This window comes from Anopheles merus, chromosome 3R (assembly GCF_017562075.2).
Source record: "Anopheles merus strain MAF chromosome 3R, AmerM5.1, whole genome shotgun sequence".
NCBI classification, from domain to species: Eukaryota; Metazoa; Arthropoda; class Insecta; order Diptera; family Culicidae; genus Anopheles; species Anopheles merus.
In genome coordinates, this window is record NC_054084.1 from 17,927,692 (window position 1) to 17,947,509 (window position 19,818).

The 19,818-nt window shown below is 44.3% G+C and overlaps 2 protein-coding genes across 16 annotated transcripts in view; one reads left to right on the forward strand and one right to left on the reverse strand.

Annotated features, from left to right (window-relative positions):
• Positions 1 to 12,215, forward strand: part of LOC121597991 — a 34,894-nt gene extending 22,679 nt beyond the window's left edge. For 3 of the 7 annotated variants that reach the window (XM_041924401.1, XM_041924394.1, XM_041924399.1), the window contains 7 exons: positions 259 to 542; positions 712 to 840; positions 1,185 to 1,238; positions 1,311 to 1,442; positions 2,493 to 7,176; positions 9,836 to 10,200; positions 10,896 to 12,215. In XM_041924401.1, coding sequence (XP_041780335.1) covers positions 259 to 542; positions 712 to 840; positions 1,185 to 1,238; positions 1,311 to 1,442; positions 2,493 to 6,367 — 4,474 coding nt within the window. In that variant the 3' untranslated portion in view covers positions 6,368 to 7,176; positions 9,836 to 10,200; positions 10,896 to 12,215. Of the gene's footprint in view, positions 1 to 258; positions 543 to 711; positions 841 to 1,184; positions 1,239 to 1,310; positions 1,443 to 2,492; positions 7,177 to 9,835; positions 10,213 to 10,895 lie in introns of all 7 variants that reach the window. The other 4 variants (XM_041924397.1, XM_041924398.1, XM_041924400.1 and 1 more) reach the window with 4 other exon arrangements.
• Positions 12,216 to 13,498: 1,283 nt separating this feature from the next.
• The window catches only part of LOC121595879 (vascular endothelial growth factor receptor 1-like), a 28,639-nt gene continuing 22,319 nt past the window's right edge, over positions 13,499 to 19,818 (reverse strand). For 8 of the 9 annotated variants that reach the window (XM_041920218.1, XM_041920219.1, XM_041920223.1 and 5 more), the window contains 11 exons: positions 19,517 to 19,677; positions 18,933 to 19,440; positions 18,697 to 18,869; positions 18,216 to 18,257; positions 17,306 to 18,038; positions 16,762 to 17,238; positions 16,525 to 16,693; positions 15,124 to 15,254; positions 14,442 to 15,037; positions 14,205 to 14,358; positions 13,499 to 14,144 (listed from right to left, as the gene is read on the reverse strand). In XM_041920218.1, coding sequence (XP_041776152.1) covers positions 13,705 to 14,144; positions 14,205 to 14,358; positions 14,442 to 15,037; positions 15,124 to 15,254; positions 16,525 to 16,693; positions 16,762 to 17,238; positions 17,306 to 18,038; positions 18,216 to 18,257; positions 18,697 to 18,869; positions 18,933 to 19,440; positions 19,517 to 19,677 — 3,584 coding nt within the window. In that variant the 3' untranslated portion in view covers positions 13,499 to 13,704. The remainder of the gene's footprint in view (positions 14,145 to 14,204; positions 14,359 to 14,441; positions 15,038 to 15,123; positions 15,255 to 16,524; positions 16,694 to 16,761; positions 17,239 to 17,305; positions 18,039 to 18,215; positions 18,258 to 18,696; positions 18,870 to 18,932; positions 19,441 to 19,516; positions 19,678 to 19,818) is intronic. The other variant, XM_041920225.1, reaches the window with a different exon arrangement.

A 19,818-nucleotide genomic window follows, 5' to 3' on the forward strand; every position in this document is an offset into this window, starting at 1 on the left:
TCCATAGTCAAGGATATAGTCCCTGAAGGCTTTAAGACTCATTAATCATCGTTAAACGTTCTTAATTGTTTGTTTTGCTCTCGTTTTTCACAATCAATGTTGAAACGGTTTTCGTTCATTTTATTTCTGTTTGTTGCGTTATACTATCGCTCGTTTGCGCCTGGATAATTACTTCAATTACGTTACTGATCGTTCATTTTCCATACTATTATTAAATGTGTTCGTCTCTAACACCATCACTCTTTGCTCTCCTTCCAGCGATCCTCGAAGCAGCAGCAACGCTCAGTCATGGAATGGCAACAATGCACCGAACCAGTCGCGTTCGTTCCGGGTGCTGCAACAAATCACGGACACGCTGGACGAAGCCGAGGCCGAAAAGAATGCTAAGGAACAGACTAATAATCAGAGCGATCAGGCCGACGGTGCCAAGCAGCAGTACAGTCGCTCGACCGCTCAACAGCAAGATGCAGCCGAAGGACAGCTGCGTCGATTACAGCTCAGCAACGAAGATAAAGCGTTGATGAATAGAGTAAAAAATCAAGGTAAGTACAGCTGCGGGAGCACACGCGTCCCGAGGTGCCGTCGATGCTAACCACCACGTTGTGGCGATGTTATAACATTTCGTGTACTTTCATTTATGATTTCGTCGTGTCGTGTATGGCTGTGTGTTGCACTTTCCTGTGTCTTGCTCGCTCTCCCTCTCTCCACCAGTCGACGGAGAGGTGTATCTCCATAACGAAGAAGATCCACGCTATCGCGGTGCCGCCATACCGTCCAAAGCGTTCAGGTATCTGCAGAACATGACCGACAGTGGTCAGGCTGCGAACCAAAGCAACAACGGTACGGATGAGATATGTCCTCCTTGTTTTTGTTTGTTTGTTTGTACATTGTAGTTTATTCGTTGCGCATTGGCGAATGTTTTGTTTAGCTTTTGTGCAAGTGCGCTTAAGTAGAGCTGGTTTGTGTTGTTTGGTTTTCTGTGTTTCCTTTTTTGTTTTGTTTACCGTTTATTGTAGGTTTATGTTTGTAGATATTTTATTCTTATTCCTTTTTATTTTGATTTTGTAAATATGTTTTTGGTTATAAGGGATTTAAATTTAAATTATGTTGTTTTGTTTACTCTTATTTACTCAACTGCTCTTTTTATTTGGTCTCGATGCTAATTGAAGTTCGTTTGTCCGCAGGCTCTGGAAATCGTGCGCAACAGATGTTCAACAAAGCAAACTACAACGATTCAGGTAAGATTAACTGAAACAACAGTATATGTGTCTCTCTTGTAACACTATCTCACTTGCAATGAATTGATACAGATGGAGATACGCAACAGTCGCAGCAGTACGTGCCGCCGAGCGAACAGAAGGTGGAGGAACCAAAGAAGTACACCGGCGGTTCCATCCCGAGCCGCTCGTTCAAGATGCTCCAGGCAATGACGGACGCACCAGGTAAGTGATATTAGTTCTTGCGATATTTTTACTACTATTTCATATACTGAGTAAAATATGAGGCTTTGGAACGCAAGTGTGTGTGTGTGTCCCTGCCAAACTCCAAAATGGTCCAATCTCGTGCCCGGTTCCGGTCCACATCAAGGGATCACACGCGCACGACACACACTGCATATCCATCTTCAATAGGAATAATCCCATCTCCACGGAACTTTAATCTGACATAACTGATTTTTTTTTCTTTAATTCAACTTCATTAACTTGGTGTGGCCTCTTTTTTTCTCTATCAACAAAACAAACACCTCCAAGACCCATCTTTTTATTCGGTGTTGTTTTATCATTAAATTGCAAAGAACCCCGCCATGCTCTTCTCAACCAATTCTCAAAACTTACACACAGTAACCAAGCGCACGTCCTTCGCGGAGTGTGCATTTTCGTTCTTCATCTTGCTCGTGGTTAGTTCTTGACTGAGACATTTCGGCATGTTGCAAGAGACGATTCCTTTGCCCCCCCTTTTTTTTCTTTATTTCGATCTCTGATCTTCCGTACCCAGCTCGATCCCCTTCCACCCTCCCCTGATCCACCCCATCGATGATGATTGATCAATTTAGCATTTAGGCTTGTGTTGAAACTAGTGACGATTGCGACTGTTGTTGTGCTTGGCGGCCGTCCCAGATGCCGAAGATCTCGAAATTTCCATTGCAGATCAATCGCATATGATCTTTTCAAAACTGTACCCATGAACGAGATCGTTTGGGCTTGATGGAATGTCGCCACAGGCACCAACAAGTCGTCTTGCTCGGGGAAGTAGTCTGATGTGATGTGTTTGAATTTCTGAAGAAGAGATCTACAGTGAAGTTGTGTATTGGGTCGTGATCACTGTGCAAGGTATAGACTATTCTATTCCTGGAATGGATTCAGACCGAAAAAAGTCCCGAAGCGCATTGCTCAATGCATTCACAATTCATTCATCATAATGTTCTGTCTCTCTTTCTCTCTCTCTCTTCTCTCTCTCTTTTCTTTCTTTCATTTTGCCAATTTATCCAACAGCCGATCCAAATTCCTCCGACAGTGAGGGCTGCCCTAGTGTAAAGCTGCCGCACGGCAGTGGCACAGACATTCGATACTCTCCCTATCCCTATCCTCCGCAACCCTACTACTGCTGTCCTAATCCCAATTGGCATTACTACGATCCCACCACTAACCCCCAGTACTATCCCCCGCATCATCCACCACCACATCCACCCCCGCATGCCCCCGGGTACTACTACCCCCCTTTACCACCGCCCCCACCCGGTCATTACGATCGGGGCGGCGGCTTTTACGGTGGATACATGTCACCGCACCACTTTTACTACGCACCGGAGCCCTGCTCTCCGTGCACTCCGCCCCCGTACTATCAGCTTGGCCAGCCGCAGACCGCGTACTGTGAGCCACTGCCAAGCGAGGCGATCCACACGTACGTGATCACGACGCCACCGCCGCGTATCGTGGTCACGCCTACGCCGGACGACTCCTGTTCGGACAGCGAGCTCCAGGCGATCAAGGAGCAGCTGGGCGAGCTGCGCGATGTACCGAGCGAGTTCGGCGGAGTCGAACCGGCCGATTACGGTGGCCCCATTCCGTTGGTGCGCTCGCAGTCCAGCCTGAAGCGGCTGTCGGAGCGGTTGAACAATTTTAACAACGGCGACGGCCAGGACGGTGGCTCCGCGAAGTCTTCCGTGCGCTGTTCGCCCTGTAGCCCGCTGAACGAGCGGTACCGTACGTACGAGGAGAGCACCTCCTCGGTGCCTTCATCTCAGTCTGAGGCTTCAGACTCGGAGGACGAAGGTACGCCGCGGTCAAAGACGGTGGGCTCAAGGACGCCAGTGCACGGTAGTGGCCGTGTGAAGGACTTGAAGGAGTCAGTTCGCGCGGAGAAAACACCCGAAAAGAAGGGACAGGAAGAGAAAGAAGAAGAGGAAGAGGAGGATGATGAAGAAGAGGAAGATGATGAGGAGGATGAAGAAGAAAGTGAAGACGAAGAAACGGTTGGGTACGAGCGGCAGAACGGTGATCCACAACCGGTCGAGGAACACTTGCCACATCAGCTGAGTGTTATCTTCGAGGAGGAAAGTGTATACGGTCAGTCAACGGTAGCGAGCCGCCGAACGAGTGTTTGTAGCAACAGCTCCACACTCAGTGATTGTTCCTCCACACTGGCTAACGAGTTGGATGATGATAGAGACGAAAATGGACAGCCGAGTGGTAACCGTACGGACGACGATATTGATCGGCTCGACGACACGGACATGGTGGACAAGTCGCTAGTTTCAGTACGACTACCTCTGAAGCTGTCATTTAGCAAGTCACCGAACAATGAGGATATTGCAACACTAGTCGTTGGGGAAAGCGAAATTACCGACACGAAGGAGAAACTTGGCGGAAGTAAACGATCGGAACAAGCGCAGGAGGAAGATAGTGGCGAAGAGACCGATACGGAGGAGGAGGAAGACTCCGAAGAAGAGAGTGAAGAAAGCTCGGAAGAAGAAACGGAAACGGATGGCGAAGAGAAGGCAAACGATGAGAAGAAGGAAATCCAGGTTAGTGCATCTACTGAGGAGCAATCGAATGAGGCAGACACCGATGTGACCGTTACCATAACGATACCGTCACTTTCGAGCAAGGGGAAATTAAACGAGCGAGACAGTTCGAGTCGTGCAGATGCGGCAATGGCTCAGGTGCCCGCGGCAAAAACGCCATTCAAAATCGATTACGAAGAAGATTCCGAGGTGTCAGTTTCAGTCTCGTTACCACTAAAACCTAAGGGTAGCTCGTCGAGCGATATTGCGAAACAATCTGAACAGGAATCGTCAGTGAAAGAGGATACGGGAACAGCTGACGCTGCTGAAGAAGAGGAAGAAGTAGACTTTTGGAGTCAGATTGGAGATGAAGATGACTATCAGCGACCGGTACGATCGTACTCAAGAGATATGTGGAGTAGTCGCGAGTTTAGCGTCGATCGGCAGAGTGTCTGGAGCCAAGATGCAGAAGAGGATGGTGAAGGGGCAAGCACTGACTTCTGGAGTGCTGAGAACGGCCCGACTGAGGCATCGGATATGTGGAACATTGGAAAACGTGAACCGTCTCCGCCGTCAGCAGTGAAAGAGAGCAGCGTCGATGTTGGTAAGGTTGAGAAGGAGGAAGATAATAGTAAGGACTCGCTGGACTACTGGCAGAAGGAAAACGAACGACTGGTTAAAGATCTGTACGAACGTCGAGCGAGTGAGGTAGTGGTAGGTAGTGAACGAGGAGTTACATCCAGCGGCGGTGTTGCAAAGGATGAGAATAATAATAAGGCGTGCGTGGCACAACAGAACAACAAAACGGCGCAAAGCGATCGTAAGACTGAAGATCACAGTGCGGAAGAAGAGGACGGTTCCGATTCCGAGAGTGATAATGATAGTGAAGAGTACGAAACGTCCAACACATCGAAGGAAGACTCGGAAGCGGAGCAAGATGTTGGGGAAGCTATACCAAAACAGGGCGAAGCTACAAAGCAGCTCAAAGAGGAAGTGTCACAGGGCATGGGCGGTAGCACTGCTACCGTCAGCAATGATGCCACAAAGGATGATACGTCGGCAGGTATGATCGACAAGATGGAGCGGGACAAGAAGCTGTCTGTGAAGGAGCGGATATCACTGTTCGAGACGCAGGCAGTGCCCTCGCTGGAGGTCGTAACGCCGAACGGGCGCGGTACAGCTAGCACCCCGACGATCGGTAACCGACTGCGGCCACTGTCCCGACAGCGGCAGTTCTGCGAAGAGTCCGAAGCGGAGGACGACTCCGGCGTAACGTCGGACATGAGCAAACACATCTCGGAGGTGGAGACAGACTCCGAGTGCTTCCCGGAGATGCGCAAGATGACACGGTATCAACGTGCGGCCACACATTCCAGGTTATTTAAGCTTTTGCAGGACGAAAGTAACAACGGTGATAGCGACGAAGAGGAGGAGGAGGAAGAGCAGAAGCAGGAGAAGGTAACTTGTAAAGATAAGGGCAATAAGCGGGAGCAGAACCGTGGCAAGCACGCAACGGACGTGGCGTCTACGCACGAACCCAGCGGTCCTAAGCCGGTCCAATCCGTCACGAATGATCATAAGTCAGCGTCAGAAGAGAACGGCAGCATTCAGAACGGCAACGCAGTAGAAGGAAGGCGCGATCGCCTAACGCTCCCGATCAGCCACCAATCATCGTCCGGTAACGATAGCCTGTCCTCGTCTACCTCGTCGGCGTCTCCTGTATCAGGAACGCTGCACAACGAAAAGCTTGCCGAAGAGCTAGTACAAAGTTTGCTGATGAAGAAGAAGGGGCGCTTGTTCCGCAATCTGCCGCTGGAGAAACTGCACGCCGCCGCCCTGAAGATACTGCAGGAGGATCTGGAATCGAACGGTACGATCAGCTCAACCGAGGACAACATGGTGACGGTCGACTCGACGCCCGCATTAACGCCGCAGGAGTTCAAGAGCGAGTACCCGACCTCGTACGCCGACTACTACGACACGTGGTGCAGTGATTCGATGCAACCGAACGGGTGCCACTCGGACACTGGGTCCGACTGCGGGATGGTGAAGATGTTCCGCACTGTGCCGGAGCATCAGCTGGCACTTGGCAAGAAGGATTCGCGCATGGGCAGCAATGGGCATTGGTCGCCGCGTTGTCCACGGGTATTTAGCAACAAGAGCGTACCACGCCTGATGGGTGTGCGGGAGGGTGCGGAGCTGGTGGAACAGTCGCGCGGCTCTCGGCCACCGTCCCGCGCGTCTAGCAATCGCTCACCGTTCACCGTAATGATGCCGGGCGCTGGCCAACCGTATGGAACCGCAAGTCCGATGGACGAATGTCCTAGTCGAAGTGCTGTTAACCGACAGTTTAAACTGCAATAGTTATAGTAGAGTGTATTGTGAAGTCACCGCTAACACTGCCAACTACTGACAATAATTGCCGCCCACTGCCCCGCACAAACGGTGCCTACTGCGATCGAAACGATGGTGTGTGATGAGCGAAACGAAACGAAATGTGAACTGAATTGGAATCCGAGCTGAACCGGGCACTTAGTGTACTGTTTCGACGTCTAGTGTCTGCTGACGGACCGTACTGGAGGACGCATTTAGTAGCGGCCACGCACTTGGTGTACATATGTTTCTATGTGTATATATATAGGAGTATATCTATGAGATGAAACGCTACTCTTTGCGCAGGGGTTGCCTCGTAGAAACAGGCACACAAAACACACTCACACACCACTCACCAGAATTAGGACGTGGTAGCTGACATTGGTCGCCTACTGCAGCTCTCACAGTCTCATATCCCGTCACTCTCCTGCCATCATAATTAGACGATCCCTCGAACCTTCCTTCCCTATTTAACGTCACTCTCCCAATCCAGGCATGTGTACCCTGTTGCTCTATGTTTGTGCTAGTAGGTCTCATGTTTGCCCCATTTCTGGACGCGTTCGCCACGACCATTGGCTTCATTGGCTACGACCGCGCGGAAGCAGAACGCCCATTTGAAAAGAAAAAAAAACATACAAACCAATCTGTTGTTCATCCCGCTCAGTACCAAGTACCATCTGCTGCTCCACATCGCCCAAAAAAAAACAAGAAACGAAAAGCCCAAAAGCACTGCAAAATTGTTCGAAAATGCGAAAATCAAACACCCCAAAATCTATCCCATCAAGATTTGCGAGAAACAGGTATCTGAAATGTTTTGCAAAATCAAATTTTGTCATGCATCGCGACCGCATCCCTCATTTAACTCACCCTTTTTTCGTTTTGTTTTTGTTTGTCCTCTTCTTCTCTAGCTCCTCTTTTCTTTAGTTTTTTTTTGCATTCTCAATAATTTGATTTGATTAATGTTTGTTTCCTTTTATTCCCTTCCGATTGCATTGCCTTTTCGATTGGTTGAATTGATTTGGTTTCCATCTGACCGAGCGAATTACGTTTTTTTCTTGTGTGTTTGCGTGTTGTCGTTATGTACCTGTATCGGTTTGTTCTGTCCTCCCTCGCTGAAACTGTGCAGCATAGCTTCAGTGTACAATGGGAAGTATTTAATGTAATATTGCCAAGTATGTCGATCGATAAGGGTGTACAATTTGACGCATCGATTGTTTTTAGATGTTGTTGTTTTTCACGTTGATCTTGACTCTTCGTTCTCTTGTTTAGTTTCTTCTTCATCTTGTTCTGGTTCGTCTTCTTATCTTTTTATAGAAACTTATTGTCTATTTCAATTTCATTTTGCTCTATTGTTATTTCATACCTAATGGTTTGTTATTTGCAGACGTTTCCCTTTATTTCTACATTCCTAAAATCAATGTTGGATCAACCTTCGGTTAAGAAGAGAATTTGTTGTATATCGGTCGTGCTGAATAATTATTACGTTAAATACTACTTCCTTTTGCCATTGTACAACGCTTCTGAAGCACTTCGATATGATTTGCAAATTAAAAGAAAAAACATGTGCGACTTGTGAAAAGATAACTTTAGACCAAACCATTTCCATCGACGAAACGATCGTCTAAAATTATCTTCTGTCAATGTAACGATCATTAGCTCATACGGGTATCGTTCATCTATGTATTTATGTATACATAGTTGTTTTATAGCTGTAGTTATGTTTATCTTCGTACTGTATTACAATTTACGCGTTAAGATCTTATTCATTATTCAATTTTTAAAAACTGTTATACACTTAGAATAGTATAGTCAGTCTGTTATATTTCAATCTAAAAGTAAAATTAATCGATTGGAGTGCAGATCCGATGTCTCTTTGTCTATTTATCGTTATCAATGACACTTTTGTGTTACATTAGCAGTTATATATTGTGAGTCCTTGCTGAAATGTTATCGTGTCTAAATTAGTATTTAAAAATTAGTACCTTGTCACTGTTACCCCTTGTTCAATCCATTCTGTTTTGTGTTAGTACTGCAATAATAAGCATCTTTTGCACAATACAATCCTTTAAATGATTGTTACCATTCTGAGTGCAAACATTCCATCCAGCCAGCAAACGTCAATGATGTGCACTCAAGAGCTTTGAGTATTGCGTCCCGTTTTGATTTTTGTTTATGTTTCTTTTTGTTTTGTTTTTGTTTGCAATTTTTGCCATCCGCACAGTGAATGCCCTAAGCTCTATTCAGCTTCCAAAAATACATATATACAGTACAAAATCACCACAACAGAGGAAAAACAAAAAAACAAAACGGCACAAAACGCTATCACTACACGCCATCGTGTCACGCGTTCTGGTGCGCGTCGTACACAGTCGCCCTGTTCTTCTAAAACACCTTACTTGTTTGGCTGCATCGAAAATAGAATTGAAAAGAAGAGAAGTGAGAAGAAGATATGATGAAACATTAGAACATAGAGCGTGGAGTGTGACCGTGAAAAACTGAGGCGTTAGTTTCCACCACCGTACCGTTTAACAGAGATAACATTTTCTGCCGTGCAACGTACAGAGTGGTAAACGGGTTCTGAATGTATGTTTCGCATTGCATTAAAAAAGGGAAAGCAAGCGCTACTTTTCAACACAAGTATGGTACGAACCGTAAAAGCAGAATGTTAAATTGATTAAATCACATATCCCCACCACCACCACCACCACCGCCACTGCCCTGATCCGACAGTTTCGACCTTTCTACGTCTCAATCTATTTGTTCCTATAACAGTTCGTTCCGACTTTGAATCTACGCTTATATATTTTTATTTGATTTACATTATTTAATATATATTTTACGGTCACTTAAAATGACTCACTGACCCATCCTCTCATTTACTGATCGGTTTGATAACGTTTTTTTTACTTTACCTCTACTAAAGACTTGTTTTCTATTCAAAACTGCATAAACTGTTATATTTTCAAAACTGTTATACTATAGTGTTGTTGATAGTTTAAAGATGTTTAAAAAATAAGAAAAATCAATAACGCTTCAATTAAACACTGGAACAAACCCAATGCAGATCGGTTCAATTCTATTTTCCTTGTAGTCAAAACGTTAAAGGTGAAGTGTTATACTCGCTCAGCCATGGCAGCCTTGCTGGTCATTCCAAAATCCACATTTTCAAATGCTAATTTGAAACTAACAGAAACATCTAATACAAACACGCTAACAGATAACATTGCTTGTGAAAAAATACAGTTCATCAAAGCAAAAGTTCACCCAAACAAGGAAAGCCATCCCACTTTTCAGCTTGAACACTTCCCTCCTCCAATGACAACTACGCCCTTACGGTTGTGCTCGTTTTAGTACTCTTTCGCTAGTGCAAAATTGTTGGCATTCTTTGATCTAAGTGTGTGTGTGTGTGTCTGTACGTTTTTTTCTACTGGTTTTTCTTCTTTAATTTTCCACTTGCAGACCAGCGTAACGACGCGAAGAGAAAACAATAATCAATCTGTGTGTGTTTGTGTGTCTGTGTGTATATCTTTCGAAATTTACACAATACTTCAGCGGCGCTGACGTTTCCTTTTGATCATCGAGGAAAAAGTCCTTTTGATCGGAGGCATAGCGTTCCTTGCGTTGTACATACAGTGTCTTAGTGATGCTTGTTTGTTAATTTGATTTTTTTCGTCCTGTACAAAAATCCATCCCAAACAATTTCGCAATGTTTCTTTTCACAAACACACACACGCGCACATAATCCCGAGCCAAGATCGTTCGACACTGAATGTGTGTAGTAGCGACCAAATGTGTAGGCGAATCTGCGTGTCTGAAAAGTAATAGTGAGTAGTGAAGTAAGAATTACAAGATGTGTGAGCTTTGCAAACTTTATATGCAGTTTTCGAAGCTTAAACAAAATAAATAGACAAAAAACGTATTGGTAGCAACTTTTAGCAACTTTAAACGCTATTTAATCAAATAATTAGATGAGCAAAGTAAATCGTTAAAGCTAATGTGATTAACCGAACGTAAAACAAATAATTCAATTATTGCAACCATATAATGCTTAGCCTAAAGAATCAAAGCAAAAAAATATTTTAGCACTTTAAATTAGTGTGATTTCACTGACAATGCCTAGTTTTGCAAAATAAATGCATACAAAAGAATTCCAAATGAATGCACTCGGTAACATCAACGTAATAGCTTAAGGTGTATAGATGCACCGATGGAGCAAGCGAGAAACAATTCTAAACTCATCTACTGCTGTCTATTCACCTTGACGCATAGGAAACACTGCGAAAAAAGACGCATTATCTATTTCGTTGAACTTTTTCTCCATTTCATAACCATCTTTAATTGCATTTCTGTGTTGTTTCTGTTGTGAGATGTGTGTTTGTTTAATTGTTTTTTTTCCATTCGTTACCATTGTGTGTTTGTATGTGTTTTGTTTTCATCCTTTTTCATGTGATAAATAACGTTACTTAAACATGTTTATAAACCGTTTATATTAATTCGCTCTTTCTCACTCTCATTACAGGTCCCGGTGAAACTGATTTCTGATCCACCATAACGCAACGCACAGGACAGCTTACAGCAAAAGCAAAAGTGTTTAGAATGTTTTAGTTAGAATAGTATGATAACCATTGTCTCTCATTTTTAGTTGAGTGAGCTTTCGTTTTTAGTGCTTGTTTGTTTCGGCAATTGTAAAGCAATGTTAATGGTTTTTTTTCCTTCGTTTTATATCCACTATTACATTTTTCGTACATTCGAAGCCCTCTTTGCGCTGGTTTTGAGTTGCAATTATCTTAGGGAATGTGTGCTAGTTTCTCAGCTCTCGATGAAAAACTATAAAACAAGTTTTTGATATCCTATGTTACTGTTATGTTACTCTTCTTTATTTTATTTGTTACCGAAAAAACTACAGCAAAAGCTCGAATGTACTCATAGCATTTTCTTATTGTATGTCCTATCAACATGATGGTAGTGTACATGATGGTAGGCATACATGATGTAGTTAAACAAAATGGATGTTCAAATGATGTTTCACACTTTTTAAATTTTTCTTTGCGAAACTTGAAGGCTACATTTAAAGCTTTTTTAGCTACATTAAAAAAGTTTTTCTTAAATAACATTGTACTGGTGCCAACCGCGCCAAGTTAGTGTAGGAGAAAGTACTAACAACATAGCAGTGGAAGGTGAAGAATCATACTTATAATCCCGTTTTGTTGTGAATTAGTTTGTAACCGTAATCCTGTTTCTCGCGTTATCTTGAATTTTGATATGGTTTGTGATTGATCTTTTGTGGAGTGATTGAGCTGCTCCTGCTGTGGAGCGACTGAATCAGGCGTGTTGAGGTGTGCTTTTATATGTTTTCGTTTACTTGTGGTGCAGCTATGTAAGAAAGTGTTAATTGAAACAATAGATGGAGCCATATGGAGTGTCTCAACAGGCTATCGAACAGACAGGATGTGACAAAGGTGAACGAGGATTGGTAGAGATCAAGCGTATAACACTTTCAAGCTCCAGAACTCCATCCGCCTTAAAATAGGCTATCAATGGGCACGAATGGGCAAACAGGATCGAACCACACAGCTTACTGTGCTAATTATTTTCAAAACGAATGAACAAAAAAAGAGAAAAAAGTAGAAGAATTTAAGAAATGAAATCAATAACGATATTTGTTGCATCGAGAAATTAGCATCCGCTTGAAGAATGAGGAACGCTTAACGAGCCATGGTTTTGTTTCTTAACGCGTGCACACTATAAGTAAGATTGTATTGCTTATGATCTGTAAACAAGCACTTATAATATTGTTTTATTTTCGCTATTGAACAATAAAGAAGAAATATGTTATGAACGATGTGTGTTTAATTCGTAGGACTTTCAATTTATCCGAAAACCTGAGACTATTTAACGTAATTGAACGAATTTGTTGGATATTTTGACGAAAAACTATTATCATATTAAAATAATTCGAACAATAAAAGCAAATCACAAAAGAAAAAGTCAAGACTGGTATGAAACGATTTAGAACGTATAAGGCCCCAAATACACGTCGCACGTATAACAACCCTGCCTTAGAAATGAAATGTCATTCGAACGCGCTACCGCGGAAACGTACAGATGCTTATGCTGGATATCTCTGCGGAACTGTTATACGCGTCCACGGAAACGCGCGTCGTGTATTTTCGGCCTAAGTGCCTCACCGGGTATAATATCTGTAAATTGCTAAGTAAGTAATGGTCAGAGAATCGCGGTATACAATTTTATTGAGAAATTATTGAGAAATAATTATTAGTATTATTGAGAAATATTGTTGTTTCTCGATAAGGATAATACTTATTTGATGTGATTTTTAATATTTGACATTTGGTATAATATTGCATGCTACGATGAGGTAAAATTGCAGCGGCTGTCATTAATCCCATCAAATTCCATACAAAAGCGTGCGGCAAAATCGCATACGACGAGGTTCGGACCATTCCCTAAAGCGTTACTATACTCACCACAGTAACGCTTCCAAGAACGTTCACCAAACGATGGTGAAAACATTGCGTCGAAATGTATGCAATTCTCTTGCAATCAGCGATGGTTAAATATTCTGTTCTCTACGACGAACCTTTTAGCATAGGAATTGGTCAAATGTTTTAGCGCACAAATATATGGATTTGACAGCTAGCGCACCTTTGCGCCAACCTAATAAAAATCTATTTGACTTTTGGTAAGTAACATTTTCTATTTACCTTGGACTTAGGGTACGATCTAAGGCCGCTGCTACACTGATTCGGTGACTGATTGTCGACTGACCAAGGTAAATAGAAAATGTTTGCTGGACGAAAATCGCGTAGAAACATTAGACCACTACCTTATGCAGAGTAAAAAAAGCAATTCTCACCTTACCAAAACATTCGTTACACCATATTTTTTGTTAAACGATGACCAAATACTTGGATGGGTGTTTTATTTTTCGATAGCTTAACAGTAAATTACATTGGACGTGATTGAATTAATTGATTCGATGGCGTAACACTACACTTCTTTCGTCAACTATGTACACTTACCCTTTACTGACTTACTGACAATGTAGCGCACAGCGGTATAAAGTTTGTATAAAAATAAACACGCATCTTTTTTTTTTTCATGTAAGCTATGCTCCTTTCTTTCGTATGAGGGTTGGAGTTTTGTGTTCATAGGCTAATTTCTTAAGTATTAAGTTCTTCAACGTTAAAGTGTGGCCAGGTTTCACTGCCTGGCGAGCGCAAATCGATTGCAAGACTAAAAATGGACCACCGCCAGGAAGGATGATTTGCCTTACAAAATGGCTAACCGTACTTGCAGTACTATCACTAACACCGCTTCTCATCCACCATACTGAGCGCAATGTAGCCCGGATTGCTGATCGCTTCCTGGCTCAGCTCGTCGTCACACAGCGGTGCTCGTCCAACACCACCAACCTTACTTCCTTTCACGTTTATATACTCCGGCTCCGGGTTGTGCTTGCTTGTGCGTTCGCGCGGTTTCGGACTGACCGGTTCCGTTTCGGAATCGGAGTTGAACCCGTTCGCCGTGGATGATAACCGGTTCCCATCGAGCATGGGGATTTCCTCCGGCAGGCCCCGCTTCTTGTGCCGTTTGCTGCCGTTGGGCGGACTAGTGTCGAGATTGTTGCGTATCGTGGGCGAATGGCGATCGCTGTTGAACGAGGCAAAGTCAAAGTTGCTCTCCTCCGACTCGGACTTTGTGCGGGACATCTTCAGGTAGTCCTTGTCGTTACGAATCTCCGAAACTGAAGAGAGGCGCATATTAGTTCTGTTATTGAAGGAGCGTTCAATTTCCAAATACTTACTCGGTGGAAGAGGTAAAATGATGCCATTTACATAGTTTGGTGCCGCTGGTGCTGGTTCTTCTGGAGGACCAAGATTAGCCAGGTAATCGGTATCACCTCGTTCCATCTTTTCGGCATTCATTTGTAGGTATGGCTCATTCAGTTCGAGATAGTGCTGCAAAAATGAGATGCAATACAGTAACGTTAAGAAGAAGAGTTTCCTCCCTAAAGCATTAACTAAAGACATTCTTCGCTTACATCTCGCATATCATCCGGAAGCATTGCATTAAACCTGCTCTTCAGATCCTTAAACGATGGTCGTGAATCAGGCTTCACGTTCCAGCAGTTCAGCATAATATCGTAAATGTCTTGGTTCGAGTACTGTGGCTTATCCATCCGGTAGCCATCGCGCAGCTTATTGTACAGCTCCTGGTTCGCCTCCATCCCTGGGTAAGGCACTTTGCCGAGTGAAAACAGCTCCCACAGCACTATACCGTAAGCCCACACGTCCGAGTACGTGCTGAACACATTGTCGCCAATGCATTCCAGCGCAAGCCACTTGAAGGGTAGCGGTGCTTCACCCTTCTTCTTGTAATTGTCGCTCTTGTACATCGATCGAGCCAACCCGAAGTCACAGATCTTCACCACATTGTCATCGCACAGCAGTATATTACGGGCGGCCAGATCACCGTGCAGTACCTTGCGCGATGCCAGATACTCCATGCCGCAGGCAATCTGTGATGCCCAGCAGACCAGATCGGTCGTGTTGACGGTGCGTGCCGGCCCCTTGTAATCCATGCCGTAGTTGGAGCGCCATAGCGGCTCATTCGAGTTGACCGAGTTCAAGTCTTCCACTGCAGCGGAACAGAACGAAGGCAATTAGACACGTGTTTATAGAGGATCTTTACAAAAAATCACCAACACGTGGAATAACACTCACCTTCAACCGATGTCATGGCGGTCACTTCCGTGTTACAACTATCGACCATGCCCATGTTTTGCAGCCCGGAGTGGCGCACATAGCCCTTTGAGTTTAGGTGCTTCTTCGGATCAACGTACTGCGTCGAGCCGCTGTCGATGTGATTATTATGGTAGAAAGCAGTCGGATGTTGAAGTGGATGATGGTTGACGTTGTTGGTGGAAAAGGAAAGATTGACATATTTCAAGCCCTGGCTACGTTACGGTACCGCGCAAAACCACACAAAATCAAACCAAGCCGGGTTAACACCATTCACCAGAAGTAGCATGTTATACCGAGAGATACACACAAACACACATACACACAGTTACACAGAAAGATGCAGATCCAACCATTTCCATTACCCCGCGAGGGTCATGTTAGATAATACAGTTTGCAGTAGGTGCGGTAGCATTAAAGGTATGAGGCAGAGCACACACATGATGAGATAAGAAAGAAATGGATAACAGAGTAAGAAAGAGAGAAAGAGAGTAGAGAAATAGAATGAATGCTGCCGTGTTATTTACTCTATGATGTACCCCCGTGTAATTTGAAGAGAATTTGGATAAAATCTTTCAATTGAAACGTCTTTCATTAGGAACTCTTTTCGATAGGCTAGTGGGTTATTTTTTGTTAGTAGGCTCCAAATAAGGGATGCTTTCATGATTAGTACTCCCAGTTTAAGTCTCATAGATCATGGTACTGACTAAACTGTCTCTATTCTTGATATCACTTAGGAGTTCTAATAGTTTTCAAAGTCAGGCAAATGAAAGAAACATTCTTCAATCAGTATTTTGATTTCTACGGGTAGCTGTCTATAATCCTCTGAAAGCTAAGGTTGAAAGCTGAAGAATTATTATCAGATCACATTATGAATTCTAAGTATATTTAATTTTCCAATTGGATCACTAGCTTCGGCAACTATTGTCATAAGTACTACTTTATAATACTATGAGATACTCCGAAGGAAGATTACAAAATAAAAGAACCAATACATTGAGCTAAACTACGACGCTTTGTAACGATCGACAATTGCTAACTTTGTCAAGAATAGGATTAATATGTTGTTAAGTTAGGAATATTTAGATTAAAAATTTGAATACTAGGCATCTATTTAGCATTCAGTGGTATTTTTAGCCATTTTTCTAACAAATAAAAAAAATAAATTTGTGTTAAATATAGCTTTTCAAAGCTCTGCATCTAATTATCTTAAAAGAACTATTAATTAATAGTAGTTTTAGTACAAACGTTAGTACTACATTCTAGAATGCAACCCATACTAATAAAAAACCAACCAATCTTCAAAAATAAAAACATTACGGACGTTTGTTAGTTAGTTATTCCACCTTTGGTTAGCTTTCAGTGCTAGACATGCGTACATACCTATTATACTGATATCCACACTTGGACCACCGTAGCTGATTCTTGTCGATCGACGAATCGATCTCACCCGTCTCCTGGTTAATCTGGTCGATAAAGTGTGGCCGATGTTTGAGCAGGAAGTTTTGCACATTGCCAAACCTGCAGTACTCAACAATCACCATCAATTCACCTAAACATTCCAAAAAAAGAAGTACATTATAGCACTGTCTTCCCTCGAGTGTGTCGCTTGGTACATACGTTTGGCAATGTTTTTCGTAACCGCACCAAGCAGATTCACCACATTCAAGTGCTGCCCGAGATGGACCATGATCTTTAGCTCCGAAACGAGCGCCCGCATCACCTCATTGTCCGTTTGCTTTTTCACCATCTTCACGGCGACCGTCGTCTCGTCCTCGTTCACCATAATGCGTTGGGCGGTGGCCTTCATCACCACACCGAACGCACCAGTGCCGAGCTGCTTGCCCAGCTTGAGCCGCTCCTTGGGGAATTCGTACTCGGAATTGTACGGCAACAGGTCGGCCTGTTCGTCCAGCGCCAGTTCGGGATTGTATACGCCCAGATTACCTTCCTCAAAGTTGACAATGCCCGCTTCCTTCATCGCTTTCACTTCCTTCTTCTTCCGGCAGTAGAACAGCGACACTAGCACGATACCGACGATTAGCACCAGCAGGAGGGACAAAATGATGTAGATGACCGATTTCCTCACAACGGCAGCTACGGAAAAGGTGAATTAAAAGGTGCAATTAAAATCAGAGACAAAAATAAATAGCTTTCTACGTACTTCGCACATCCACCTTCCAGTACTTCTCGATCGTGCCCATCTTGTTCTCCGCCCGGCACTCGAACATTCCCAGATCGTCCGTCTTCAGGTACTCGAAGATGAGTGTCGTTTTGGTGAGCTGCACCCGATTGCTGTTCTCGTCTGGCCTTACCGGTTCGCCATCCTTTAGCCAAACGATCTTGGGATCGGGCGTACCGACGATGTCACACTCCAGCTTCAGCGGATCGTGCAAATCAACCGACAGGCTCTCATTACTCTTGCCCGAAACAAGCATCGGTGCGACCGGTTCCAGCACCTCCACGTGGAAGGCACGACTTTCTACCGCACCGGTCAGGGTTTTCGCTCGACAGTATATTGGGCCTTCGTGTTCGGTCGCCACGTGTGCGATGTCAAGCCGTGCCTGCCAGGCATACAGCTCCGGTGAGTAGTCATGCCGCACACCGTCCGACTCTTGCAGCTCTTTATCGTTGTGCACGAACGTTATGTCTTTGGTGTAGTTGTACACTAGCGCTGAGCAGACGATCGTGACATGATCGCCGACGGTGATCGCTTCCTTCGGTCGCTCCTTTTCCAGCGTTACCGAGTCGGACAGATCGCTGACGAGCAGATCGGCTTCCGTTATTTCGCTGCCCTCCAGGTTGGTAGCGCGACAGTACACCACACCCGGCTGTTTGGGCGTAAGAGTGTAGACCCGTGACTTTGCGATTGGGGTTTCGCCTTTACCACCGGGGGTCTGTAATGCAGGTGAAAACTATATTAAAATAACGCCTATTGTACTTATCATCTACTGGTATTCAATAAAAATATGATGGAAAAGCTGGTAAGTTCTACTAATATTAGGACGCATAGTAGCACACAGACATACAGAGAGGGACAGCGAGAGATGATCTCATTTGAGGTTTTGCCTTACCAGTCTTGCGGACGACTCCGAACTGATAGCCGGGCTCGAGGACTAGAGCGAAACGAGTGGAAAGGGGTTGTGTTTGTTAGCGACCAAGCACGACACAAGCATAATTGTAGCATTATTTAGAACACAGAAACACACATATAAAAACGTTTGACACTTTGACAAGAACTTCCAAATCGGGTTGTATTTAAACGTGCAGTTAAATGGACTGGTTTTGTGACGGTCAATAGCTTACCTTGCCTTCAGGATGTTCGGAAATCAGTCAGAAAACATATCTAACTATTTGTTAATACATTTCAACTTTGTAAGAGTTGTTGTTAATCACGTGATGCAAATTAGTGTTTTAAGTAACGGGAAAAAACAACTTCTCTTATAAGCATCGGCATATGCGCTCACTGAGACACACAAGACATTTACAGTATCCCAGGTGCACGATTTGGAAGTCTTGCAAATGAAAAGCAACAAAACCGGCGATGCTACTTACGTCCCATTTGTCCTTATTGGTCCTTGATGCGGAACAATTCCTCCAGGGCACCTCCAGACAGGGAAGAAACATAAACGAAATTTCCGGCCTTGGATAGCCGATGCTTCGGCACGTGAACGAGACCTCTTCGTTCGGTTTTACAAACTTGCTCTCCATGTGAACGATCGGTTTGGCTGCAATGTTAAATTATGATTAGAACTTGTTCGTAGCCCTCACACGCTCCCGGCCAGTCTTACCGTAAACGTACACCCCGATGCGGTGTGACTTTTCCGCATTGCCAGCCAGCACGAACAACGTGTAGTTGCCGGTATCGGTCACCGACGGATCGTTGATGCGCAGCTTCACGACCGTCTCACTGTGCGTCAGCTCGTACTTGCCGTGATGGCCAGCCATCACCTCGATATCGTCATCCTTCAACCAGTAGTACGTAATGTTAGCCGGGTACGATCGGTACTCGATCACGATGTCGATCGGTGCCGTTTTGCCGTTCGCATTGCGCCGCACGTTAATGTCGTCGAGATTGTTCTCCTCGCGCAACATCACATAGTCGTCGCCGGAATCGTGCACGTGCAGCTTGAAGCTGTGATAGTTCCGGTGACCGTTCACATCCATCACCTCGCACCGGTACGTGCCATCGTCGGCCATCGTTGCCCGCTCGATGATGAGCTCCCGGGAGGCGATCTCCCGGTGAGCGGCGTCTTTCACCGGATTCAGCTTCAACGATCCTAACCTTACTCTTGCGTCCTGTAGAAAGCAGATGAAGCACAGCTCATGAGTTATATCGTTATGACACTCCACACTCCAAGCGCAATCTACTTACCCTAACGGCTGGATTGAGATTCGGCGGAACCTTCCAAATCATGTCCAGGTTAACGCCGGCCCGGATGTTCACCTTGCAGACGAGCCGGATTCGCTGACCGAGCGGTACGTGATCTTTCGTATCGCTATGGATCGACGGTTTCGTTAAGTACTCGGTTAATGCTGAAGTGTGGATGGGTTGAGTAGGGAAGGTGACATATATTAGCGAAAATGGAAAATCATCATACAAAACGTTGTAATAAGAAGCAAAAAAAAAAAACAAACACACACACACATACGCGTGTTAGAAAAAATCGCACAAGG